At 53.0% G+C, this 27,198-nt stretch overlaps 2 protein-coding genes and 5 non-coding genes across 7 annotated transcripts; 2 read left to right on the top strand and 5 right to left on the bottom strand.

Annotated features, from left to right (window-relative positions):
- Nucleotides 1-51: 51 nt before the first annotated feature.
- Nucleotides 52-133, bottom strand: Trnal-uag. The gene has a single exon. It is a non-coding gene; the product is annotated as a tRNA-Leu (tRNA).
- Nucleotides 134-318: 185 nt separating this feature from the next.
- Hes7 (hes family bHLH transcription factor 7) lies at nucleotides 319-5,125 on the bottom strand. Its single transcript, XM_032913954.1, has 5 exons — nucleotides 4,979-5,125; nucleotides 4,565-4,631; nucleotides 2,627-2,722; nucleotides 1,990-2,077; nucleotides 319-1,677 (listed from the first exon to the last, which is right to left on the bottom strand). The coding sequence occupies exons 1-5, from the start codon at nucleotides 5,038-5,040 to the stop codon at nucleotides 1,226-1,228; spliced, it is 765 nt and encodes a 254-aa protein (XP_032769845.1). The 5' UTR covers nucleotides 5,041-5,125; the 3' UTR covers nucleotides 319-1,225.
- Nucleotides 650-738, top strand: Trnar-ucu. The gene is given in 2 exon segments: nucleotides 650-686; nucleotides 703-738. It is a non-coding gene; the product is annotated as a tRNA-Arg (tRNA).
- Nucleotides 5,126-5,212: 87 nt separating the features above from the next.
- Nucleotides 5,213-5,283, top strand: Trnag-gcc. The gene has a single exon. It is a non-coding gene; the product is annotated as a tRNA-Gly (tRNA).
- An 8,608-nt stretch (nucleotides 5,284-13,891) lies between these two features.
- Trnas-cga lies at nucleotides 13,892-13,973 on the bottom strand. Its single transcript has one exon. It is a non-coding gene; the product is annotated as a tRNA-Ser (tRNA).
- Nucleotides 13,974-14,391: 418 nt separating this feature from the next.
- On the bottom strand, nucleotides 14,392-14,465 carry Trnat-agu. Its single transcript has one exon. It is a non-coding gene; the product is annotated as a tRNA-Thr (tRNA).
- Nucleotides 14,466-14,961: 496 nt separating this feature from the next.
- Nucleotides 14,962-24,361, bottom strand: Per1 (period circadian regulator 1). The gene is made up of 22 exons (XM_032912722.1): nucleotides 24,037-24,361; nucleotides 23,795-23,893; nucleotides 23,547-23,701; nucleotides 23,328-23,449; nucleotides 23,041-23,242; nucleotides 22,876-22,927; nucleotides 22,628-22,770; nucleotides 22,197-22,275; nucleotides 22,018-22,124; nucleotides 21,691-21,844; nucleotides 21,491-21,599; nucleotides 21,277-21,408; nucleotides 21,005-21,110; nucleotides 20,732-20,903; nucleotides 20,519-20,646; nucleotides 20,119-20,298; nucleotides 19,285-19,518; nucleotides 17,842-18,449; nucleotides 17,223-17,409; nucleotides 16,865-17,054; nucleotides 16,406-16,556; nucleotides 14,962-15,843 (listed from the first exon to the last, which is right to left on the bottom strand). The coding sequence occupies exons 1-22, from the start codon at nucleotides 24,309-24,311 to the stop codon at nucleotides 15,550-15,552; spliced, it is 3,879 nt and encodes a 1,292-aa protein (XP_032768613.1). The 5' UTR covers nucleotides 24,312-24,361; the 3' UTR covers nucleotides 14,962-15,549.
- Between the last annotated feature and the right edge of the window lie 2,837 nt (nucleotides 24,362-27,198).

Below are 27,198 nucleotides of genomic sequence, written 5' to 3'. Positions count from 1 at the left end.
GTGGTTCGTTCTAATAAAACGTAAAGAGGCTTCAGGAGAAAAACTCTAGCGTGGCAGCGGTGGGATTCGAACCCACGCCTCCGAAGAGACTGGAGCCTAAATCCAGCGCCTTAGACCGCTCGGCCACGCTACCCGCATGGAGACTCAGATTTCCCGTTGTCTTCCTAAGAGAGTAGTAGGAAGTCCATTCAAAGATCACAACCATGAACGGCCCCAATTTTCTTTAGTTGCCGCATATTTCAAGCCCGGAATGAAGACTCACCGAGACCGTACGACATAGTAAAGAGGAGAGACAAATGGACCAAAAGACACAGAAAATTACAACAAAACGAGTTTATTTAGTGGGGTCAAACCTGGGAACCGAGCAAGTCTTAGCTGGGTAGCTTGCGCAAGGAGCAGCCCGAGCTTGGCACTGCTGGGGAGCTCAAATTTCATCACTCTCCCTCTCTGTTTGCTCGCACCCGCATCGCTCTGACTGTCATCTAGCTCAGCGCTTTTCGAGTACTACGTTTCATTCGGCTGACCTCTGAGACCGTCACCTCTCGCTCCTGTGACGCTCCGCCCACTTTCCTTGCGCACACGTTCCCACGCTACCCTTTTTTTTCTATGCTAGTGTCCGTAAGCCGGAAGGAGGCGCCGCCCGCCAGGTGGCTCTGTGGCGCAATGGATAGCGCATTGGACTTCTAGTGACGAAAAAAAGCGATTCAAAGGTTGTGGGTTCGAATCCCACCAGAGTCGATTTTATTCTTTTGTATTTTAAAATCTTTTCTTGGCTTTTATTTAAAGACCCACAGATAAAGTTCAGTTCCAACCTCAGTCTGTCGCTCCGCTCTTTACTTACCTGTCTCCCCCAGGGCTTGGGCCGTGGAGAGCAGGCCTAAAGGTGGGAGAAGGGTATGGGCAAGTAGGCGTGGCGCCAATATAAAGGCAGGCCCCTGGCTAGGGGACACACCGGGATTCAATAACGATTTTATTCCATGCACTAGGGACTGGGGAAGGGACTGAGACTGGACTAGGGTAGAGAGGGTACAATTCTACACACAGGGTAGTGGGACAGGAAGAGGGGACGGGAAAATATATATTTATATAGATACTCTAATATAGACCACATCTCACCCGCGCGCTGAGCCCGCGCGCCCCGCTGCCCTCCTCGCCCGGATCCCTCTCCTGCCCTCTGGCTGGAGTCTCTACACCACCCCCAATCCCCGCCCCAGCCCCCCAGAGCTCAGGGCCAAGGTCTCCAAAACGCGGGCGGTGGGAGTGGCGGGGCCTTGGGCGCCCCGTCTTGTCTGTAAGGCGGTGGCGGTGGTGGCAGCAGTCCGGTGAGAGGGGCCGGCGCGCCCGAATCCCCGGCGCGAGGGGAGCAGTGGGATGGGGACCAAGCGAGGCGGGGGCTGGGAGGGCCCTGGTGCACTGGGGGGCGCTGGTGCAGCGCGGGGCCAAGGATCGGTGAAGCGGGGTCCAGCGGTGGGCGCGGCGCTGGGAGCCCTGGATCTGCGGCCTCCGGCCGCGGCGGTTTGGGCCGCCGGTAACCGTTCAGCGCGGAGAAAAGCTGGGAGCGGGCGGCCGGGCTGGCGTCGTGCGCAAAGGCCGCCAAGCGAAGCAGGCACTCGCGGAAGCCGGACAAGTAGCAGCTGGCGAGCGCCTCGGCGTCCTGGCCTGGGGACCGGGGAACCCCTGGTGCGGCCGGCGGGAGGACAGGCGGGCGGGGCAGGGGCCCAACGGGGTTGAGGGAAGGGGCGGGGCGCAGAGATACCGAGGTCAGACGGGCGCACAGACAGAGACAGGAGGCCGGATGGACGTGGAGAGGAGGGCAGCGAGGGAGACACAGAGACAGACACGCGCGGGTGTTATTAACCTCGTCTGGGAGCACGGCCGGCCGCTCCCCCACGCCCCGGTCCACCTCAGAGCCCGCCCCTTCCCGGGCCCGAGCATTCCGGGCTCCCCACCTCCCAGCCTCCCTCCGCTGCCCCACCCCCCGCGCTGTACCCGGGGGCTCCACCCGGCTTCGCTCCCTCAAGTAGCCCACGGCGAACTCCAGTATCTCTGCTTTCTCCAGCTTCGGGTTCCGGAGGTTCTGCAGACGGGGGGAGGGGCGCAGAGACAGAAAGGGGTGGGGAGAGAGGGGGAAAGTGGCTAGGGGAAGAAGGGAGGGGCGGATACGGGAGCTGCGGGTGCCCCCAGGACTCGCGACCGAATGTGGAGATGACCGAGAGAGGTCCCTGTCCCACCCTGAGACGAGACTGTCCAACCTGAGGGAGTGGAACCAGTTCCCAGCGTGTGAGGTGTAGGAAACAGCAACCCGGATGGTGAAAACCACCGTAGAACTGAAGCGCATGGATCAGGGGTGGGAGGTAGATGAGGACATTTAGAAACCCCAAGTGGGGAACGGACGCACGCTGGGAGCTCAGTTTACGGAGCCAGACAGGAAACTTACAGACCAGCAAGGTGGAGAAGATCACATTCTGAGAGCGAGAGGTGGGGGGTCTGGGATGGGATTTCAAGGAGCAGGCTTGGGTCAGGATGCCCTGGGACCAGATTCACCACTGCAGCTATGTCCCCCCACCCAAGTGGAAAACTCTGGGACACAGGGACAAAGTGCTTAAGAGCCAGCGGTGGAACTGACCTGGTCCCTGGTCCTCTCCAGCAGCAGCAGCCTCAGCTCTTCTAGGCTGCGGTTGATGCGGTCCCGGCGCCGTTTCTCCACCAACGGCTTCAGCATCTGTGACCAGCGGGAAAGGAAGAGCGGGCCGACCGGACCGAGACTCAGCGCCGCCAGGCGAGCGTCCGACCCTGCCGCTGGGAAAGCCCCCCATGCGCCCCTTCTCCCAAATCCCATTCGTTCACTCTCACTCCCTCCTACTTCCCAGTACCCTTGAGTCGGTTTCAGTGGCTCGCCCACTTCTCCCTGCCCCTGCCCCTTCTGTATTCAGCTTTCTCCTCTCTTCGCCCTTCTAGGACACTCCTCTTTTCTCTATATATCTCTGTCTTGTGTGGGCTCCCTCTCTGTGTATCAGTGAAGAACTTTAGGGGCACTCTTTGCCCCCGAGCTACTGTGCTGCGCGATACAGACCTAAAGTGAAAAGTAGACACGTAGTGCGACCCCACCTCCCCTTCTCGCTCAAACCCTTCAAGACAGTCGCCTAGAAGTCGCCACTCGTTTTCCTAATACCTCCCTCACGCGGCCTCGCACCTCTGGAACCAGAGACTCAAAGGTCTTCTCTTTGAGTCAGATGTGGGTTCCCAGGCGCTTAGAGACAGTGGCCATAGCCTTTCCTCTTTTTTGTTCCAGCTCTGTCCTCTAGTTTATCTTATGTATGTATAGCTTCGTTATTTTTGAAGGGACGCACTCCATGGCCTCGAACTTGCGATAATCCACCTGCCTCAGCTTCCCGAGCCCTAGAATAGGCCACGATGCCCAAATTCTGGCACTTTCCAGGCCACAAGCTGCAGCCCACAATAATGCAAACCCCCAGACTTCGGCTTCTACCGCCCGCCCAAGTTCGGCTCTGACCCTGTCCTCTTTATACTTTAGGGTTCTTTGGGTCGCACGAGCACCTCGGTCCTTAGAACCTTTGAGTCCTCTGGTCAGAACAGGGGCCCTATCTTCCTCCCTTCCCACCTCTCACCTTGGGACCGTCCCTATTCTCAGCTCGCTCCCGGGTGACCATTGCTCCTCCGGACCCTTCGGTGGACCCAGCGCGTGCTGCCTAGATCCTTATATCCCGCCGCTGCAGGGTAGGAGGGCTAGGGCCCGGCCCCGCCCCCTTCAGCTCCTGGATGCCCAGGACAAGGACCCCCGGCACGAGGCTCCCGGAAAGGCAGGGGGGAGGGGAAGGGGAGGAATTAGCCCCAAGTGTGGGAAGTGAGGGGAGGAAGGGACCACAGGCTGCTTTAAGGACCATAAAGCTGTATAAAGGCGGGACCCAACTGGGGGGAGGAGAATATCAGGGGAAGGGAGTCTAAGTGAACTGGGCAGAACTCACCTAGGCATAAAATTTGGGAATCTCCTAGACTAGTAGATTTCTTGGAGGTTCACTATAACCCCACCAACACTGAAGTGTTAGCACGCTTCAGCCTCCAGGCTGAATATCATAATCTTCTCCCAGCCCCTAAAAGTGCAGAGCAGATCTGCCGGATCCTTCTGGCTGGCTGTGGGAAAAGACACCGTTGTGCCTGTCCCTTCTGCTCGATTCCCACACTAACTCCGGTACTTAGCCCTGCAGACTAATAAGAACCTGCCGCCAAACGGATTCTAAAGATACTGTAGAAGAGAGTGACTTGAGTCCCCGGGAACAGATTTTCTTAAGGGAGGATAAAGGATACTTGTAGAAAGAAAAAAAGTCCTTAAAGTATAAGTAAAAGTGAAAAAATCTTTCCATTTACACGACTTTGGTTTAAAACTAAATTCAGGGTAGCTGGCATAGCTGGCAGGAAAACCTCATACGGGTGCACCAGAGTTACTTGCCTCTGGAGGCCTCTAGTGAGTGTAGGGGAGCAGAGAGACGTGAGATTTGCTAAAGGGACAAGAAAGGGTTGGTTGCAAAAGGGGATCCGCACCCACCTCAAACCAAGAGCATGACCCTCTGCAGAAGGATATGTCAACACCTGGAGACTTCAGGACGAAGTGCCTGAGAAGGTAAAACCGAAATTTAACGTGACATGAAGACATGGGGGGAAAGACATAATAAAGACGGGGCTACAAACCGAGCCAGAAGGTAGCTGTGGCGTCAGAGACAAGTAGAGCCTCCTCCCAGAGGCCCTCCACATCCTGAGAGGTTTTTCTACCAGAGGCTGACTTGCCAAAGGCAGAGCAGGAGGGGCCCGGTATTTGAGAAAGGGGCTCCCATTTGGGTTAGGGCCCTCAGTACATCCCACCTTCCTCTACTTCAGCCAAATGGGAGCACAGATGTGTGGCCCCAGTAGGCCCCACCGCCCCCCTCCTTGGGAACCAGGATTGGGGTTGAGTTTTTCTCACCTGCACGTGAGGCTCGGGGCCTGAGGCAGTTTGCACCCGGGTGTGGGGCCGCCCCTGGCCATATGGAATGACTTTATGGCCCGGTGGCCGGATCCGACCAAGAGAAAGAATGGCCTGGCGCTCCACCCACCTCAATCATTCTGTACAACCTTTTCCCACACCTAAAAGTAAGAGCAAGATCGGCTCTGCCTCTGACCGCTTCACATAGTCTTGTTACGGAACAGTAACTCGTCTGCATTGGTGGTTCAGTGGTAGAATTCTCGCCTGCCACGCGGGAGGCCCGGGTTCGATTCCCGGCCAATGCACATGCTACTTCTTATTCCTCCCCAACTAGGGGAAAATAAAATTGACGGCACATCAAGCAAGTTTTCTTTTTTAAAGATTTCAACCAAAACTAAAATGTAGTGTTTTGATTCTGTGGCCGGCTTGGACGTTCCAGAAGTCAGTGACTCCTCAGGTCCTCACAACCTACCCTTAACCCTGGGGGTGGGGGGGGTGATTCTGGTTGCCTCGACACACATCATTGTCCGCACCTCCAGAGGCGCCACCTTGAGAAAGGACAGGGAGCTGGGATCCCTGTCCAGGGGTCCTCTCCTTCCTCAGCAGGGGAAGACCAGGTCTTCCTGGTCTTTCTTTCCCTCTTCCTTTCTCCCTTTCATTCTCTGTTCTCTGAAGCACCTTTTCCCCAGGTCCAATCGTGGCATTTCAGTTTTCCGCTTTTTCAGGTCCCTGAGCACTTCTCAGAGACTCCATCTCTCTGATAGTTTCTTCAGATCTCTCGGCGACTTCTGCTGGGGTCTCTCCGGGTCTAGGGAGTTCTTTCCGGCTTCTGAGTCTCACGTTCCTCTGCTGCTCCCTCTCTGGGCCTCTCCCCGCTATTTCGTCCTCTTTCCTGGTCCCTGTCGCCTCCGGCGACCCTACGCTCCCACGCTCGCACCCCCAGTTCCCTGCAGCTCCCTGGCCCGCCCCTTGCCGGCAGCTTTGATCCCGCACGCGCCGCGCCCGGGAAGGGCGGGACCCGGCACGGCCACCTGCCGGGACCACTTGTGAGCGACCCGGGGGCCCTGACGCCCTGCGCGGGCTTTCCGCTCCCCTCCTGAGCGCTCCGCCACCCTCTGCGCCCCTCCTTCTGGCCTTCTCAGGCTCGCACAGTCTGAATTCCGGTTTAAGCCTTCCTCTCTTCTCTGGGCTGTGTCCTCTAAGTTTCAGCACGGTCTCGGAATGTGTCAGTGACAACTCTCCCCTTCTCGGCTCCAAGCAGGGGCCGTGGCCCTAAGAGAAAAGTAAACAGTCTTGGCATCTCTGTGAGCCCAACTGGTACATTTACCCATTCAGCCTAAATCTGAGTGTGCCTGCCATGTGACCTCTCTTGTTAGGCTTTCGGGTTACACTGGCTCAGAGGCTCTCCTGAAACGTACATTATTGGCGGGGATGGTGGTGTAGGGGACAGGAAACATCCAAGAAGGCAGAAAATTGAATAGGATAATTTCACATGGTTGTAAGGATAATTGCAAAGATGTGACAGTGAGGTACTAGTTTGGTTGAAGTAGTCAGAGGCAACCTCACGGTGGTGACAGTATCTCAGCATGGTCAACCGTGAGTCCAAGCAAAATGAACAAGTCCTGTGCTCACAGGATTTTGGAAGCTTGGGGATTAATCTAAGTGTAGTGAAGAGTTCAAGGCCAGCCGTGGCAACAAAGACTACTTTCCAGTTAGCATCCTAGTCTGAGCCATTTGTTCTCTAAGAAAGAGAGCCGGGCTGGAGAGATGGCTCAGCCGTTAAAGGCTAGGCTCACAACCAAAAATATAAGAGAGCCCCACTCAGGCCGACAGGAGCCGGATGTAGATGGCTCCTGAGAGACACAACCAGAATACAGCAAAATACAGAGGCGAATGCCAGCAGCAAACCACTGAACTGAGAACGGGACCCCGTTGAAGGAATCAGAGAAAGAACTGGAAGAGCTTGAAGGGGCTCGAGACCCCATATGTACAACAATGCCAAGCAACCAGAGTTTCCAGGGACTAAGCCACTACCTAAAGACTATACATCGACTGACCCTGGACTCTGACCTCATAGGTAGCAATGAATATTCTAGTAAGATCACCAGTGGAAGGGGAAGCCCTTGGTCCTGCTAAGACTGAACCCCCAGTGAACGTGATTGTTGGGGGGAGGGAGGCAATGGGGGGAGGATGGGGAGGGGAACACCCATAAAGAAGGGGCGGGGGAGGAATTAGGGGGATGTTTGCCCGGAAACCGGGAAAGGGAATAACACTCGAAATGTAAATAAGAAATACTCAAGTTAATAAAATAAATAAATAAATAAATAAATAAATAAATAAATAAATAAATAAATAAAAGAGAGCCCCACTTTCCCACATCATGCTCTCCATCTCCCAAGCTCTCGACGGGAAAGGGGTCTCCCCTGCTACTGAAGCTGATTCCACACACCCCCATCTAACATCAACTCACCCATCTCCAGCCCCGCCCCAGATCCAGGTTATTCCCACGGGCATCAGAAGTGCTACAGGCCATTTGATGAGAACCATGCGAAACGTTTTGAAGAAGCTAGATAAACAAACCTACTGATTTAAGAAAATAGGCTTTCCCAGCAGGCTGAAAGCCTTGGGGGGTGGAGAGGGCACAAGAATTTCAAGTGCAAGGCTGATTCACCATAACGTTAATGCAGTTGAAGGACCCCGAAAATAGTCTGGGGAAAGTTCCAACAAGGTGTTCGTAGGGCCTATAGAATTCTGTAAATTGCTCATATACACCGAGAAAAAGAAATATACAAAGTAGGTAGGCAGTCTGTAGAGACCATTGTAGAGGTCTGCTGGGAGTTAGTTGCTTTTCTGGCATTTGTCAGCGTTAGACTTATTGGATATCAGTTATCATTATGATCACCATGTACCTATTTTTGAGACAGGGTCTTGCTTTTCTTGTTGTTTTACGTCCCTGACGGCTTGTCAGAATTTTTTCTCCCAGAATTGAGGATTGAACCCAGAGTTTCCCCCCTCTATTTGTCAGCTTCTATTTTTTTTTTTTTTTTTTTTTTGGTTCTTTTTTCAGAGCTGGGGACCGAACCCAGGGCCTTGCGCTTCCTAGGTGGCGCTCTACCACTGAGCTAAATCCCCAGCCCTGTCAGCTTCTATTTTTAATATTGCTTTTTCGAGGCAGTTTCTCTGTGTAGCCCTGGTTGTCTTGGAACTTGCTCTGTAGACCAGACTGGCCTCAAACTCAGAGTCTGCCTGCCTCTGCCTTCTGGAGTGCTGGGACTAAAAGTGCGCACCACCACTGCCCAGTGTCAATTTTTCAAAGATGTAAACCATTACACTCTTTGCTTTGTTCTAAATATTACTTCTTATTGCCTAGTCTCGTATTTTTTCTTTTGTTCTAAATATATCTTTGTTCTAAATATTACTTATGCCTAGTTTTATATTTATGCACACTGGGTAGTGGCAGCGCATGCCTTTAATCCCAGCACTTGGGAGGCAGAAGCAGGAGCATCTCTATGAGTTCCAGAACAGTCAGGGTGACAGAGAAACCCTGCCTTGAAAAACCAAAAATAAAAACAAAAGCTATGTACTTTTCAGGCCCTCAAATCCTAAGGTTACCCTCCAGTGAGACTAGTTGAGAGCTGGGTAATTTGAGCTCTGGTGCAGATGTGGTCTGTGAAGAGGTCACTGTGGTACCTTTGTTTGAGGGTGTGAGTAGGTCTCTATGAAGGTCACAGCCTCTTTCCAGAGAGGACATGTTCTGGTTGTGTACAGGCATCTATGTCTCCCTACATTCTCTCTGTGGTGGCTTCACTGAAGTGCACACGGGAGGGCTGCACTTGGCCACATCTGGCGATGCAGACTGTGAAGAAAGACTAGGAACAGCTGGTGGTGCGCTTAACTTCCTCCTCCCACTGGGACTTCTCCTCAGGCCTGCCTTTCAAGCTTCTCCTCCTTTCCCTTTAGTTCTTCAAAGGGAAAGTGGTCTCCTTAGGATGCCCTAGGTCCTGAATCAGAGATGTTTCTAGAAGGCTGCTTCCCTGGCCTTGGAAAGTAGGAAAGCCCACTCAGCCAAAGCAGCAAAACGGAGGAGAGTTCTAGGCCCCTAAAGCAACTGCAGCCTGGTTTGGTTTAAAACTAAACTGGGGGATCTCAGGCCCTGATACAATAGAAAAAGAGCACTTGTTTCTTTTCTTTTTTATTCCTTTCTCTTCCCCCTCCTTTTTGATGTTGTTGTTGTTTGTTTGTTTGTTTGTTTGTTTTGAGGAAGGGTCTCAACAGGAAAGCATTTACAAACTTTAAAGGCCACAGCTACAAAAGTTGAACCCTGCCTCCCATATCTTTAGGCCTTGGTACATGTTTTATCCTACCTGCTCTGTTCTAGGCCCTACAGAGACAGTTCTGACCAAAACAGGCAGTGAGCTCTGCCCTTACCAGCTTCTGCTTTTGTGGAGAAACAGTCCATGTGTGTTACACTGTTATTCGGCCATCAGGGGATATGATGGAGAAAAGGCAGAGACAGGGAGCAGAGGGGGAAAACTGTAATTCTGCAAAGCCTCTTCCTAGAAGAATGGGGTGCCAGGATATGTTGGTGCGTGCAGTCCTAGCACTTGAGAGGCAGAAGCAGGAAAATCAGGAATGCAAGGTCTTCCCCAACTACATAAGGAGTTTGAGGCCAGCCTGGGCTACGTGAGACCATGCCTCAGAGAGAGAGAGAGAGAGAGAGAGAGAGAGAGAGAGAGAGAGAGAGAGAGAGAGAGAGAGAGAGAGAGAGAGAGAGAGAGAGAGAGAGAGAGAGACAGAGAGAGAGAGACAGAGAGACAGAGAGAGAGACAGAGACACAGAGAGACAGAGACAGAGACAGAGACAGAGAGTAAATGGTTTTTGTTCTGTACTCTCAGCTGTTTAAGTTGACTAGAAACATTCAACTCCTATTTTCCCCAATGGACTAATGAACTAGACACTCTGTTACAACCATTTATTTAGAGTTGGTTGTGATGGCACACACCTTAATCCCAGCACTCAGGAGGAAAAGTCAGGCAGAGCTCTATGATTTTGGGCCCAGCCCAAATCAAAGGGATAACCAGAGCTATAAGAGAAAGACTCTCAGTCAGCCCAATGTGGTGGCACACATCTTTAACCCCAGCACTCACTCAAGAAGCAGAAGCAAGTGGATTTCTATGAATAAGGCTGGTCTACATAATAAGTTTCCAGGACAGCAAGACCCTGTCTCAAAAAGGACAAACAAAAACATTAATAATTAACTTTATTATTTATTTATTTGAGTCAAGGTCTCACATGGATTCTAATGACTTTGAACTTGTGACCTTCTTGCCTCCACCTCCCAAGTAACTGGGTTTAAAAACATGCACCTTTACCCAGTTTCATAAGGTGATGGGGATTGAAGCCCTTTGCAGGGATTAGGCAAGCACCCAAATTCGCCACATCCCAAGCCCTGAAATCACGTTAAGCTCAGTTATCCTAGATTCAGCCAGTGGTAGCCCAGCTGGGTACGCTCACAGCGCATGCCATCTTTTTGTCACTTATTGGTTGGTTATTCCTTGAGTGCTTTCTTCCTTTCTGGCCCAACAACAATAACAACAACAACAAAAATTATCTGGTAACTCTTCAGCCTCCACTCTGAATCATCCTTTTTATTCAAAGAGCCTTGGCTCATGTTAGCAGAGAATGGCATTTATTGGCTGATGGCTAGGTTGTTTTGTTTTGTTTTATGTGCTGGTGCCTACCAGCGTGTCTTTGCTTCTAGGTTCACTCCAGGGAGATGGTGTTTAGTAGGTGAGGAGTGAGTCAGGAAGGAACTGAAGAGGCTGCATTGTCAGAGGTTAGACATTCCTGAAGCTGAAGTTGGGTCGTTCCTACTATATCAGGAACTGAGGCAACAGAGCCTTGGGCCACGCAGATGCTTTGGTGAAGGATCTGCATCCTCAAAAGCTTGATGTCATTAGAATATCATGTGTCATTGGTTTTGACACACACACACCTTTTTGTAAGGTTCATGGAAGAATTGGTTCGTTATTATTTGAGAGAGGAGAAAGGGGAAAGGGGTCACTTTCCTCTATGACTATACCACGAATCTCATGAATATGCATATAATATGCGCCTTACCTCATAAATATTCATATATTTCCCTTTACACGCCACCACACAGAACCAATGGGTTGCCTTATGCCACCACCACCCCACCCCACCCCGTCTCCATCTTCCCCTCCCCCTTCTCTCTAGTATTACTTTGCTTTGCTAAATAAACTTTGCTGAAGATGTCTATATCTATTGACCATGTCTTTCCACCAAGGAGAACAGAGCTGAGAGTCCTCATAACAGAAAGAGCTAGAAAATTGTGTATGTGAGAATTCATTTCTATTTGTACATACAGTACCAAAACACGAGTTTCTATTGGCACGATCCTCTGGACTCTGGAGGATGGAATTAGATTTGTGCTTTTTTTTTTTTCCGGATCTAGAGATTGGACCCCCGAGCTTTTTCACGGGAGGCAAGTGCTACTCTACTGGCTGCAGCCTGAGCCCTTGGTGCTGTGTTTTCAGATAGCTGATTAGAATTGTGCTGTGTTTGAAACCTTGCCTCCGCCTCCTCAGAGTGGAAGAGTAGGGATGTGAGTCAGCCTCCACTCCTTCCTCCTTAATTTATATATTAGAAGTATCACTGTCTGCCAGCGAAGGAAGGAAAGGGAAGGGAAGGGAAGGGAAGGGAAGGGAAGGGAAGGGAAGGGAAGGGAAGGGAAGGGAAGGGAAGGGAAGGAAAGCTCATGCCTGTGATCCTAACACTTTGGAGGCTAAGGTAGAAGGATCATCATGCATTCAAGGCCAATCGGGATTACATAGTGAGGATAGTGAATTTGAGGCCATCCTGAGCTACCTTGTTTCAACCCTCCTTTCTCCCCTCCCACAAAACAGTAGACTGGAAGAGAGCTGTAGTCACAAGAGTGGCAGTTGGTGAAGAGGGTCATTAATTGAAGAGTGAGTGCCTCTCCCTCTCCAGCACAAAGTCCTGAGTTAATCCCTGGCATCCCAAGGAACCTGGAGATAATTTTGGAGACCCTGCCATGATTCAGGTGACAGGGGAGAGACAAGCCTAGATTAGGATGTAATAGTAGAGTTGGTGACACTGTCACATTTCTAAAATGCTAAACCTTGCTTATTGGAAAGAGAAATTGCTGAATGGTGAATACGGAATGTTAGAAAAAGCTCGCAATCACTAGTATGGAGCCCAGTGGAGACAGAAAGTGGTCAGTAGTACATAAGCATTCAGGGAGTTCCAGAGCTGGAGAGAAAACATGAGGCAACATGAGGGATCATCTGGCTTTTAAAGGCACCAGACTAGTGATGTCACAACAGAACGCACAGGTAAAGAAGAAAGACCAGGAAGAGTGAGCTTTGTGACTCTTCTAACATCAGAGACCCAGGTGAGTGCGATCGAGCTGCTAACAAGGCAGGAGGGGACTGTCAGAAGAGTGTTGTAGGCTGGAAGGCAAGTAACCACTGTTTGTTTCCAAGGGCAAGCATCTGACTACTGTCCATTTAGCAATGGGCTGATTATTTGCTAACCTTAACAAAGGAACTGTGGTGGTGGAGCAAGGTATGTATGTCCGTGGCTGCAGGGGGTTGGAAGGATTAGAGGAAGGCAGGGACAGTGATGTCTTCCTGAGGTACAGAACAAGAAGAAGCAGAATGCTGACTGAAGAGGAGGGGCATCTTCCTCTGTTTGCTGGCCTTTTCTCCAGTTGGCTTACAACAACGCTATATTCTGAGTAATTGGGAAAGAACAGAGGCCTATTTAACTCATCGCTCTGGAAGCTGGGAAGCCTGAGATCATGGTGCCAGCATATCTGGTGAGAGCTTTCTTGTTGCATCAGAATTTTGTAGAGGGAAGCATGGTGGGACAGAATAAGCAAGCTTACTGGAGTTGCTTCTTATAGAGATGTCGCCATGAGGGATCTACTCATGTGACATCCTCCAGTTCAAATAATGTCCCAAAGGCCCTCCCTCCCATCAATTTACACATCTGGGGATTAAGTTGCCTACACATGAGAGTTCCAAGGACACAGGACAGATGTTTTTGCTGTTCTGAATGAAATTACCAGTTCCGGAAGCCGATGGGAGCAGTATAGTAGGAAGGAAAACTTGGACGATATGGGAGCAGAGCAACGTGGGCCAGAGAGGTGTAAAGTCTAGAACTGGAGAGTGGCCATAGTTCCTGGTAAGTGCAGTAAACCGAGAAAGGAAGAGTGGTGGTGTGGTGGTGTCTGTGGGAAACCATTTTCCCAGTGAGGCCGAAAGTACAGCCGCAGCCCCACAGGAAGAGCTGTAGGCAACTGAGGAAAGCTGGGAGGGAGAGAGGTCACCCACCGTACCAGGAAAGATTATACTGACTGTCCAGTGCCAAACGCTTAAGCCCTGAAAACATACATACAGGTAGCATTATACAGACTGAACGGGTTATATTTGGCAATATATATGTATATACATATACTTATATGCATGCAGTAACAATTAGAAAAATAAGGCCATGAATTTGAAGGAGAGCTGGGCAGAGTGTTTGGGAAGTTTTGAAAGGAGGAAGTGGAAGTGAGGAACGTAATCAAATCACAATCTCAAAAATAAAAAACAGTAGAGGGCAAAGGAAATGGGTGATTTGTGGTTTCAGGTGATATAGTCGGAAAGTAGCAAAAGGGGATGAGCAGATTCCCGAGTGGAGCCGGTAATCTTCGTGAACTGACGGAGTTAGAAATTGAAACGTCTTTTATAAGTCCACAGTAGTCGAACCGAGGCGCTACCGACAGTCCCGGGTGACTGAATCCTAGTGGGAGTTTCTCCAAAGAACTGGAAAATGAAACAACTTTCCGCTAATCAGGACAGCAACATCTAATAGCAAAACTGCCAGCGCTGTGAGCAGGATTCGAACCTGCGCGGGGAAACCCCATTGGATTTCGAGTCCAACGCCTTAACCACTCGGCCATCACAGCCGCGTGCGGCCCTTGGCCTGTAGAGCTATAGCTGGCTATCAAGGCCCTCGACCCCTGCAGATTTTACCGTTTTGTTTTTTTTTTTGTGTCGTTTTTCCTTTATAAAGCAGCAATGCGCGTGCGCTACGACTAGAGCGTGTCAGGTCCAGGCCTTGAGCAGCAACGTCTTCCGAGGCTTTCTCACCGAGGCACGGTGAAACCCCAATAAAACTAGTACACTCCATTCACAGTCATTCTTAGGGTTAAGCAGCAGTCTCAGGAGTCAGAGGCTTGGCTCTGAATAGTCTTAAAATTGCCTGGGAAAGCTGGCATTAAGAGTATATTTAGGTGAGAGGAAGAAAGGTCTGAGGGTCGCCACGATCTCCTTCAGCATAGATGTTAATAATCCAGCAATAATATACCACTTCTCACACAAATCAGGCACCGCTGGGATTTGAACCCAGGATCTCCTGTTTACTAGACAGGCGCTTTAACCAGCTAAGCCACGGCGCCAACGATGATATATTATCCACTTCAAAGTAGATCAGCTGTTAGAGGCAGGTGGCAAGTGGCAGGCAGCAGGCAGCAAGAAAGGTCGTATAATTTGACTAACAATCCGAACAGGACTTCCTTGTTTTCAACCCACCCAAGTTCCCCTCTTCTAAGTTTTGAGCTCAAGGACTGGTGTCTTAACTGATCAGCTAATTCTGGTGTGTTAACATAAAGCTTTAGAAGTCAGCCCACGGAGTTCCCCAGCACTTCCACTTGTTTCTGCCGCCATATCTATCACTGGGGCTTGCCAAGACCTTAGCCACATTGCCCCTTTGCTTCTAAGGTAATGGTAGAGGCCGGGGTTGTGTTAACAAGCTTAGCAAAGTCCTTGCTGCCAGGGATGTGGAGGACAAAGGAACAGAGTTCATCTACCCACTTAACATTGCAACCCTTGCTGGTGGGAGGGCCACCCCCTCCCCTCACCCAAACTCCCAACTTCATTTCACAAAGTCTTGGGTTTTTGGTTTTTCATTTTGTATTAAAAAAAAAATAACAAGACACAATATCAAAAACACAAATGTCATTGGTAGAGGGTAGAGCTGAGAACACCTGGGTCCCACCTGAGGGGCAGCACCAGGGACTCCATGGTCCACCAACCTCCCCCACCCTGGAGCAGCTAGGGGTTCACGGACCTGGATCCTGCACAGATCCCAGGCTCCCCTCCTCCCATCTTGGGGTGAGGTGGGAGAGTGAGCTGTCTTCCCCAATAAATAAGTGTAGCCCCAACCCTGTGACTGGGACTCGGGCTCAGCTGGGATTTGGAGAGACCACTTCAGCAGCTTGTCAGCAGCCTTAACCAGACGGACAAACAGTCTCAGCAGGATGGGAGCGCCTCCTCCAAACTGGGCTGAAAACTTCCACTCTGCTAAGAGGCTAGAGCAGCTCCTAAGCCTTGAGTTGGTAATGGGGGTCCTGCCCCCTATGTTGGGAGAAGCTGGGGCAGTTTCCTATTGGTTGGTCCAGCTGTATCTTGAGTTCTAAGAATCCCAACATGGTTCAAAGGAAGCCTCTCATTAGACTGCTGTAAGTGGTGCCCAAATGGAGTCTAGCTGGTGCCATTCTCTTCTGCAGGTAAAGCTGGACTGGAAGAGCTCCCACCTTGTTCTTCCTCCTCCATGGCAGAGTCCTGAGAGCTTGAGCCCTTAGTCCCAATTTGGGTCTGGGCCTCCTCACCACCATCACCCCCACCCCCACCAACACCACCTCCACCCCCGACAACACCACCTCCCTCGCCTCCACCCTCTTCCATAGGCTCCAGCCCCAATCCATCCAGTTCTGAGAAGAGAGGGTCGTCGGAGTGGCCAGGATCTTGAACACTGCTACCACAGTCCACACAAGCCTTGGAGGGAAAGGGGAGGAGTTACACAGGATCCTCAATGGGAATCTGCTAGCCCAGCATCCCAACCTTAACCTAACAGTGAGACCCAAAATACACTCCCAAGAAACCAGTGCACACACGTACCTACAGTCTAACAAGGTAGGGAATCCTCTACTGAGGGGACTGCAGAGCCCAACTTCAGACACCAGCACCCACCCACATGGTGGCTCAACTCCTTAACTCCAGTTCCAGATTGCCTTCTTCAGACTTCCACAGACACCAGGCACACATGTGGTGTATATACATATATGCAGACTAAACACTCATACACACACATTTTTTTTTTTTTGTTTGAATAAAGTGCTCTGCTGGGATCCTACTATGGGGTGGTAGGAAGGTCCACAGAAACTCGTGAGGTGGTGTGGTTTAATACTATATAACCCAGCAGCAGGTTTGTGGAATTAGCACCCTGCAGAATTAATGATCCAAAGACACTGAGATCAGACACTAGTCCTAGATCCCTTGGACTTGAGCTCAGTATCTTCTAGCCTAGTCTCTTCCTGGCTTCCCAGATTTCTCTCACCGTCACATCGAGGGCCTGAGGCAGCTGGCCCTTCCGGACCCAGGAGTGCACAGCACCCAGCTCCCGCCGCTGGTCCTCTGAGAACCGTGGCTGTTGTTTCTGCATGGCCCGGAGCCTCTCCCGGTCTTGCTTCAGCACAGACGCTGCATCCCTGTAAGAAAGGCAGAGGCTGGGACTCTTCGCAGTTCAGACCCCTGGGTTGGCTTTCGTCTTCAGCCACGAGTCCTGAGCCAGCTGTCTCCTGTGCCGTCCTTGAATAGAAGGAAGCTTTCTACACCGGGAAATCTACCCTCAACTTGAGAACTACTGATAGGGCCCAAAGGAATAAGGGGCTTATGCCACACCGGGCACCTCCAGATAAGAGCTAGCCCCAGAAGGAAGAACGTCAGGTTATCTGGGCAGTGCGAGTAAGCGAGTCTCTATCTCTCTGAAAGGGACGATGAAGCCTCTACACCTCACCTGGACGGCACCTGGTAGGTCATCATGACATGCTGGTCAGCGTTGGCCATGAGCAGCCAGATGGGATCCTGGAGCACATACTTAATGACCTGGTCCCCAGGCTCAGTCCTGGCCTGAGCAGCCCCAGCTTCAGCCTCTGAAGAGTCGATGCTGCCAAAGTACTTGCTTGTATGGCTGCTCTGACTGCTGCCTGTGGAAGGGTGGAGAAGGCCAATGGAGCCAGGCTGGCTAACACGTTCCCTGAGAGGCTTCACCAGGCCACCCTCTCAGGCCACCCACTGGCCTTAACAAGTGGGCCAAACTGGGGTGTGGCCTCCCGCCTCCCCATCCCTGGGAAATACTAGACAGCACTACTCACGAGTGATGCTGGCTGAGGTGCTTCCCCCTTCGTGGGATCCCGAACCAGACCCAGAGCCCAGGCCGGAGCCCAGGGAGCCTGAGGCTGCGGAGCCTGTGCCGGAGCGAGAGTCTTCCTGGAGCAGTAACTCTAGCAGGTCACTGGAGCCTGAAAGTGCATCCTGATTGGATGACTCCGTAACCTCCACCTAGAGGAGGGCATTGGAGGGGACAGGAAGGCAGTAAGGAGTCACCACCATGGCTCATTTTCAATGCTTCCACTGTTGAGGGGAACCAAAGGAGGTACACCCAACCCAACAGATCGTTGCTGCTCCTTGCTCCATGACACAGGGCCAAGCTGAGAGTTGACAGTAGGGAATGTAATGCCGGACCCTTTCCAAGTGGCAGATACACTCTCAGAATGTCTACAGATGTATAGTGGGATGTCCTTGCCTGCCACCTGTCAGACAGACAGAACTGTCCCTTCACAGTTGACTTCTGCTTCACTCAGAAACACAGTTGGCTCTCCCACCCATACCAACGCCAAGAAGCTCAGAACCAGCCCAGGTAGCAGCAACCAGGCAGAAGAGGGTCAAGGGCTGAGGGCACCAGAAGAGGGGGTAGAGGGAAGTGTTGCTCACCAGTCTGGCCTCTGGCTCAGCAGACTCCTCATTGGGAGGCAGGGGCCCAGCACTACTCCCGGGGCCCCCTGCAGCAGCACCCCCTTCAGTGCGGGGGGACTCCTCAAGCTGCAGCAGATTGAGCTGGAGTGGGGAACTGCATCTTGAGTTGAACAGTGGGGAGTCTGGGCGGTGTGGGGGGCTGGGAGGTGGTGGGGGTAGGGATGGAGAAGGTGAGTGGGAAGCAGGTGTAGGTGGCCCCTCAACAGGAGCCTGGGATACCCCATATGGGTAACTAGTTGGGGAAGGGAATAAATAGTTAGGGAGCACCAAGGCCACCATTGGGGTCACTAAGGGAGAAGGGAAGGTAGCAGGTGACACAGATGTGGGGGCAGGAGGAAGCGGCTGGGGTCCTCCTCGAGGGGAGAACACTGGGAGTGGGTAGGGCTGGACCACTGCTGGGAAGGGGGTAGTGGCTGGTGGGGGTGGCCAGGGTCCAGAAGAGGGCACAGGTGAAGGATGAGACACATAGCAGGGGGTTTCGGGTCGGGGGGTCTGGTGGTGGCGAGAACGCTTTGCTTTAGATCGGCAGTGTCGGCGACCAGAGGGAATGGGGCCATGGTGGCAGCCTGTGGAGAAAGACCAGGGTTAAGAAGGAGACTGCCACCTCTCCTGCTGAAACACTGAGACGAGGACAAGTAAAGGGCAGACAGAGCTGCTCAGCCTGCATGCAACAGACAGAAGCTAGGGAGTAGGGAAAGGTTCAGGGCAGAATCACAGGAACCGGGAGACAAGGGGGTTTATTGTGAAAGGAGCCAGCGAAGGGCAAGCTTCCATGATGGTCAAGCTGGGGGTGTGCAAAACAGAGGCACACTAGCAAAGAGGAGGAGGCAGAGTGGGTCCACAGCTGAATAGGCAGGTGACTTCAGTCCATCTGCCAAAATCCCTCAGGCCAGGCCAGCCTGGACACTTGTCCCACCAGTTGAAACTGCGCCTGCCTAACTCATGATGGAACGATGCAGTGGGCAGAACAGCCCAGGGGGGCCTCAGTGCCATAGCCGCCTGCAAAGGTCTCCTGCAGGTACCTAGAGGGGCTATTTCCCATCTGCCCTTCAAGTCCAACCCCAGACTGATTGGCCCAGAGTCAGTGATGCTAAGTCCTATGTGGGCACATTTTTTCCTTGCTCCCAGGCTAGGACTGGAGTATTTTACCTGGAACCAGGTACTTCCGTCTGCTTGTCTCAGTGCCAGTCCCTCAGGCTTCCCTCCTCAGCTTACAGCCTGGAACCCTGGCCTCACAGGAAGATGCTATCTAGAAATCTAACTAAACATGGTCCTGACAGTGAAGGCAGCATCGCCTGGGTCCCAGAGCAGATACATTTCCCCTCACCATCACTTTACCACCCCCTGCAGCTGGCTGCACAGAAAGACGCTCAAGGAAGCCCAGGTGGCTGCCCCGCTCACCAGGGGCTGAAGGTGCCACAGAAGAGGTGTCAAGTCCACGAAGCCTGCCGAGGTCTCTGAAGCGGCTGAGGAAGGCTTGCTCTTCCTTCTGGGTGTGCAGGGACAGCACGGCCTTGGTCAGACCCACTGGGCGATAAGCATCTGGGGCTGGGTCAGGAGCTACTGTGGGGCTGGGGGCTGGACTGGGGGCTGGACCAGGGGCCAGGCCAGGCAGGTCCTCCATCATGATGATGTCTGAGAAGGGTGAGATGAAGGAAAGGTCACCATAGCCTCACAAAGCCTCCCTTTCCAACAACCCAAGCAACTCTGGCCCTGTCCAACGGCCAAGGCCTGAGGCCCAGATACTCAAGGCCACTTCCTTGCCCAGAGGAAGACCTGGGCTCTTTCCCAGGAGAAAAGAGGACACTTAGTCTCCACCCATGGCCAAGACCCTGCCCGAAATCCCTGGGGTAAGTAAAACCTCTTCTTTACAAAGGAAACCTTCCCATATCTTGCTTTTCACATGCATTTAAGGTCTACCCAAGGACCCTGGAGAGTCTCAGTCTTCCCTGCTTTAGACCATCTGTGGTCAGCACCTCAGGACTGGACCTCCTCCCCTTAACCCAACTTTTATGGTTCAACTGACAGTAAGAACAGGAAGGAGGTTGGGGGCGGGGGTGGCAAGCAGCAGAGGTTAGTTGGGTGGGGACAGTCAGGAGCAGCAGATTCCCCCAAACTAAGAAGGTAGCCTCCTTCTCTCCATTGGGGGAGGGGAAGAAAGGTAGGTAGGAAAGAGCTCTGGCTGAGGGACCAAGTGGGGCCCAGTCACTACCCCCCCTCACTCCATGCCCATACCCGACTCCGGGGGCTTCTTGTCTCCCACATGGACGATGGTGGAGCTGAAGCTACACTGACTGGTGACGGACACCACGCTCTCTGCCTTATTGGCCAGGGCGAGCGGGCTCAGGGTGCCTCCCACCACTGGCTCCTTCCGAGGAGTTGCCCCCTCCCCAGACAGCACTGCTGACGACGTATCTGTGCGGAGAGACAGCACTGGTTACCACCTCTGCCCCTTGTGAGGTCAGGAAAAGGATCCCAGGGAGGAGTAGGGAAGGATTGGCTAGAGGGAGGAACCTGGAGATCAGGAGGCAGGAAAGGGGGCCAGGGAAGAGCAGGGGAGCCTAAGGCAGAAGTGTATAGGCCTGGGACAGGCTGGGACAGGGCAATGGGAGCCAGGCATGCACTGGGTCTTTACCTTTCTTGGCCCCCACAGGAACTGGACCCGCCCTCTGCTTGTCATCATCAGAGGCTGAAGAGGCCGTGCAGGAAGAGGAGGCACATTTACGCTTGGTTGTATTGGGAATGTTGCAGCTTTCCAAATACCTGGGGATGGATAAAGCACAGGGTTTAAGGGCAGGGCCTGGGTAGGCAAGGTAGGCCGAGGGAGAGGGCGACTGGCAAGCCTCACCTGAGGATGCTGTCCAGGCAGTTGATTTGCTGGTAGGAGCAGCCAGAGGACTCTTTCCTCTCTGGCTCCTCAGGGGCCAATGCTAATGAGGCTTGGTCAGGAGCAGGGGCCACCTCCAGTTCCGGGTTTGGGGACTGGCAGGGAAGGACTTTGGCCTTGAATGTACCTGTAGCTGGGGCAAAAGAAAAAGAAACAGTAAATGGGTTGGGAGTGAGGGCCAGGGGACCCTCAAGCCTTACTCCTCATCCCAGGTCTATGGCGGTACCTACTCACCAAGGAGGCGGGGCCGGGGCGGAGGCTTGGCCCGGGACTCAATGAAGAGCTGTTGTCCCTGGTGCTTTACCAGATGCACATCCTTACAGATCTGCTGGAAAGTCACCTGTGGGGCAGCAGAGCACTGGGCAGCATTGGGATGGCAGTACCAGGAGCCCAAGTATCAGTAAGAAGACCCGGGAGCCTGGGTGGGGGTAGCAGGAGGGACTGCAGTGATGATCTGCAGTAGATGGACAGCAAGAAGGAAAGTCACCATGGGCGACGGTACTCACTGGAGCAGGAGGCCCAGGCCCCTCAGCATCACCCCCATTGCTATCACTGGAGGAGCCAGGGCTGTGGAGAGGACCAGGGGACATCAGAGGGCCAACTCCACAGAGCCCTGTGGTGCTGGAGCTGTGCACTGGCTACAGCAAGGAGAAGGATGGATTGGTTAGTGTCTATACCTCTTCCTGCCCACTTCATTCCTGAGCTCTCCTCCACGCTCACCTGCAGCAGCAATCGATGGATCTGCTCTGAGAGCTCCTGGATATCCGAGTCCAGGGACGGAGCTGGACTGGGGACTGGGGGTGTGAAGACGTCCTCATTCAGGGGTGCCCTGCGGGGTTGTAAAGACAGACTCAGTCATTTCCCTAACCCTGTCATATTGCCCCAGCCCCAGCGCCAGCTCAAAGACACGGTTCGCTTACGTGCGCACTTTATGGCGGCCCAGCACGAAAGCCACCTTGCGGCTCCAGGGGTGCACAAAGCCGGCCCAGCTGGTATCCATGGTGACATATTCCCCATTCCGAGCACAAAATCGAATAGGGGAGTGGTCAAAGGGCTGGCCTGCCAGCTGCAGAACTGTTGGTGGAGGAGAGAAAGTGGGTGTCAGTGGATTGGGGAGCTGAATAATGCGGAGAAAGAGACACACAGATACTCAAGAGAGCAAAGCCTCAGGAGACACCATCACAAGAACAGTTAAGAAGCCCTAGGGACAGGCAGGGAGGACAGGAGAGACGGAGAAGAGAACTCACTCTTCTTATGAATGGCCAGCATGAGAGGTCGGTCCTCAGGATGTAGAAAGAGAAGTACCGGAGCCCCCAGGAGATCCTGGGGTAGGTAACCCAGCAGTGGGGCAGCCCTGCAATGGGAGGAGGCGTCAGACCTTGGTCTTGGCCCTGGCCGCCCACCTTCATCCAAGTCTTTACCTCACCTTTCATCTACATCCTGGAAGAGGCAACTTGGTGTGTGCCGTGTGGTGAAGATCCTCTTGTCAGGAGGAATCCGGGGAGCTGCAGCACAGAACATGTAGGTTGCAGCCCCAATGGTCCAGCTCCTCAGCCCTCCTCTCTGCCTGGGGTCTGGCTGCCTGGCATTCTTCCTCCCAGCTCAGACCTGGCTTTAGGGCCTACAGGGTCTGAGTCATCTGGTGACTCACACCAGAGAAGACACTGAGAATCACCCATGTACTCTCTCACCGGTCACAGCTCAGCCTCCACGCAGGGTCTGAACTCCCCGCCTTTAGTACTTTTCTAATCCCAAGGACTCAGCTTGTGCCTCCCAAATTCATATCTTGACCTGCACCCCATCCTAGAGGAAACCCTTCCTCCCCTCATCCCCCAGGCCCGGCCCTAGCCTGTCCACCTTCATAACCAGAGTGGATGCGCTCTGCAATGAGCAGGCAGCACGGCTGTGCAGGGGCCCCATCTGAGACACGAATCTTGGTCACATATGGGGTTAGGCGGAATGGCTGGTAGCGAGGCCCTGGATCCCGGTCAGGCCCTCCTCTGGCAAGGGAGAGATGAGTGTTAGAGGTTTCCAGGGGAAAGCTGTCCCACCCCCTTGTCACAGACCATAGTATAGAGATGGCAGGATGAGTAGGGGAGGCCTACCTGATTCGGCAGAAGACAGACTTTTCCTGGGTGAAGTCCTTGAGGCCTGAACCTAGAACAGATGGGAATGGAAATGAGCACAGCCAGCACCCCTTCTGTCCTGGGCTGAGGAGAACCCACAGCATGAAAGCTTTCAAGCCTCTCCACAGAACACTGGTACTATACCTGCAGAGGTGCCAGTGCCCCAGGTGGGCAGGCGAGATGGTGTAGTAGAGCCATAGAAGACACCCACATCCTGGGGAGCTAGGAGCTCTGAGAAGCGAGCACCCCGAAACACATCCCGTTTGCAACGTAGCAGGACACCTGCCTGCTCCGAAATATAGACAATCCGGCCTGTCAGGAAGGACACAGCCACCGAGAAGGTATCCTAGAATGGGACCAAGATTGAGAGAAGATTTAGGAGCTATATGGGAATGAGAGTGTGTGCGCACTGAGACCCACGCTGCACCGACCTGGTTGCGGAGAGTGTATTCGGATGTGATATGCTCCAATTCCTCCAGGGTGTAAGTAGACATGTCCATGGCACAGGGCTCACCCTCCTCCAGGCTCCACTGCTGGTAATATTCCTGGTTAGCTGCAGGAGAAGGGAATCCCAGCCATCTTCAGTAAGGAGAAAGGCCCCCTACAGTAGTCCATGCCCTGGCCACACCCTGCCAGGAAGCACCACTCACCCTGCACCTGCTTGACACAGGCCAGAGCATACTGGAGTGTGGCCAGGGTCCCAGAGCGGCCCTTTCCCCGACGCTCTGGTGGCAGCCGAAGTTTGAGCTCCCGAAGTGCGGTCATGAGTTCTTTCTGGGTCCTGGCTCGAGCTGACTGTTCACTGCTGCAAGACCCACAGGTAGGAAGGGGCAAAGACATTAGCTCCAGAGTCTGGCCCCAAGCCCCAGACATCTCCCACAGCCCTCACCCCACACACCTGCAGCCACTGGTAGACGGGTTGTCCTGCTCTGAGCTTGCACTCAGGAGACTATAGGCAATGGAGCTGCTGGGTGGGGATGGGCTCTGTGAGTTTGTACTAGAAAAGAAGTAACAGGCTAAGTGAGGGCCACGTGGTCAACAGCCTCATACTATCATACACATACATACATACATACACACACACACACACACGTGCACACACACATACACACACACACACACACACACACGTGCACACACCTCTTGCTGCTCTCAGTGGTCTCCAGCAGAGCTGAGTCCTTGCCATTGCCAGAAGATGAACTGTGAGAACTCCGCTGAGATGCACCCCTGGACTCGTGTCCATTGGATTCATTGCCACTTGAGCCATTGCTGTTTGCATCAGTGTCATCAGCCAGGCTAGGACCTGGACAAGGCCGATGCTGTGGGGCCCCAGGGGATGGGACTCCTCCAGGACAAAAAGGTTCTCCGGGCCTGGGGTCTCCTCCCCCATCAGCCCCTTCTAGGGGACCACTCATGTCTGGGCCATGCAGTGGAGGACAAAACAGGGAAGGTGAAGAGGCCACAACGGGGCTTTTGAGGGCTGGATAAAGGAGGTAGGACGCCTGTCTCTGAGGGCTAATTTAATCACGGCACCTAGAAAAAGAAACCAAGAAGGAATGTTTGGCAAAAGCTGAGTTATTAACCCCACAGCACCTGCTGGTTACACTCAGTCCTTCCTCTGCCTGTCCCAGGCCTGGGGTTTGCAGTAGAAAGGTAAGTTCTGTTTCCTATTCCCCTAAGGATACCACAGGTAGGAAGGCAGCTCTCTTAGGCCATCTCTTACACCTCTTGCCACTGTGCAGTGAGTACAGCCCAAATAATCCACTACAACTACACTGTGGGTCAAAGCTTGCAGGTTTCCTATGCCCAAATTCTCATTAGGTCCCCACTTGGTCTGGGACTTTGAGGCCTCGGCGCAGGGGGTGAGCTGATCGCCTCCTATATTTAGGCTTCCGGGCTAATTTTATCCGGGGGCGGTGCCACCCCCGCTGCACATGCGCGCCGATGTGCCTGGCCCCACCACGCGCTTCCGCCACAGCCGCGGTCGCCAGGGAAACCGACGTCAGCCGCTGAGCTCAGCGGTTGCTGGAGGGACCACAGGGGAGGGCAGGAGCGACCCCTCCCCCAACCCCTATCGTCCTGGAAGTGGGAAACCGACCCACTCCTATACTGGCCAACACATCTTCATACTGGCTAACAAGGTTCAGGGCAGCACGGGGATGGGGGAAGAAGGTCACCCACCGTAACAAATCCCCAAGACCCAGACAGCCTAGGAGCCAAGTGAAGAATGACAAACTAGAGAGACTACAGAAGCAAGTCCTAGTTTCCCCACAGAGAAATATGCGACCTCTACTCTTCGTGGAAACGCCCCCATCCTCGCTCTTGCCTTGAACAATATTTTGATCAAGACACTGCTTTTCTTTCTAAGGCCCCTACCCACTCCCAAACGCCAAGACTGGAGTTACCACTTGCCATAGGCAAGGATCCATGCATCTTCCTTCGTCCCTTACTCTTCTAGTTAACCCTACCACCACATCAATGTCTTAGATAGAGGACACACAACCAACATAGTTTTTCCTCTACTCCCTGTCTAACCACACCCCCATCCCAAGTATTTTCTGAGCTCCAGGAGAAAAGGGAAGGAAGGCTGTGGCCAACAGCAAGAACTAGCGCTGGGAACAGGATGTTCCAGCCTGAAGCGGCTGACATCACGACCGGCATTGGGCCAGAAATTGGAGGGAGGAAGACCAAGAGCGCAAAAGCCTGAAGGGGGTCTTTGGACCAGGGCAGCAAACCCATGGACTCCCGAGTGTCGAAAAATGGGTGAGGGGGTCGTGTTTGTAAAGGTCTCGTAGGTTCAGATGGCTGCCCTGGAGGAGCAGGGCAGGAGGTTAGGTGAGTGAATAATAAACGCAGACAACGTAAAGGGTTGAGTTAAACACCTAGAGCCCCAGGGGCGGGAAGTGGTGGGCAGTGACAGGAAAGGCGGATTTCTGTTTTGCTCTCTGAGAGCTGAAAGTGACCCATCAGGTTGGAAGTAGTGGCGGCCAAGCTCCGGGACAAAGACTAACCCTAGGATTGCAGCAGGGATCCCTACCTGGCCGTTCGAGCGCCCTCCAGCCGCCTGCCGTTTCGGCCCGCAACCGAGAAGCTCCGCGAGGCTGGGAGGCGGGTTGCATAATGCCAGGCCCTGCCCCTCATTGGCCTTCTGCCCGAAGAGCCGCAGGCCCCGCCCTCGGTTGGCTAAGGATCTCTCCCTGGCATCTGATTGGCTACTGGCCCTCACTGAGGTCAGGGCTGTGTCACACACATCCTTGCACGTGGACTTGGGTGCTGGTGCTGGGATGAAGGGCCTCAGACACCGCTCAGTCAGCCAATGCGCTCAGGATGCCTCACACAGTCAATAATGAAAGGGAAGTGAGGGAGGGAAATTACTCCTTTTCAGGGAGGATGCCTGGGCCGCAGTGGGTGCTCAAGAGAAACCTACTTCCTAAGCTGACACAGCTTTGCAGATCGAGACACCTGCCCTGGTGCCAGTTGAATGAAATGTCTGAGACCCAATGGAAGTGGGAGAAAGGAAAACCTAGGCTGACATTCCCTGGCCTCTTCCCAACCTTGTCATCCAACCCTTTCCTCTGACACTTCAGATCCCGAGAGAAGGGCAATTGAGGGTCCACCTGTCATTAAGAAAAGACAGCAAAAGCCAATGGCTACTGTGAAAGGAAACAAAAGCAGGTGCTTCAATAGCCAATCAGAGAAAAGGTCTCCAGGCAGCCTCCCTGGTGACTAGTACTGCCTCTCAAAGGATGCAGCCACCCACATTTAGGGCTGCCCCAAAAGTGGGGGCCAGGAAGCCAGGACTATAAAGGGGGCAGCAGAGAGGGCAGTTGAGGCTGTAGGCAGAAAAAGGAGGGGTGGCGAGGGCTTTTTATTCCTGCTACTTAGAAAGAGAAAGCCAAGGTTCACGAACCCAGCAGCAAACTCATGTCTCATTCACTGTACTCCCAGCAGTAAGGTAAGTCTGGGCGTCAGGACTTGACGCACAGTAATCCTCGGTAAACAGGATGGTTTTGTTTCTATTAAGGATAGGTAAAGGTAAGGGAGTCTCAGGAGAAGAGGAGGCAACAAATTACATTTAAAAAAAAAAAGTGGAGCACTGATTCATAAAAAGAGAATAGGGTCTTGATTTAGGGGGCTAACATGCCAGTCTGGGTCCAGGAGAGCTGCAGTGACACAGCCCCTTTTTCTAGACCTATGCTGAGTAGTTCTCAGGCTTCCCTGGAAACGTAGGTGGCAAGTGAAGCGGCCACCACGCAGCTGCTGACATAATCAGCTGTAAGTGCACGCCCCACGCTGTCACGT

Source organism: Rattus rattus, chromosome 9 (genome assembly GCF_011064425.1).
Source record: "Rattus rattus isolate New Zealand chromosome 9, Rrattus_CSIRO_v1, whole genome shotgun sequence".
In the NCBI taxonomy this organism is placed as follows: Eukaryota; Metazoa; Chordata; class Mammalia; order Rodentia; family Muridae; genus Rattus; species Rattus rattus.
This window is presented reverse-complemented; position numbering and strand designations above follow the sequence as displayed.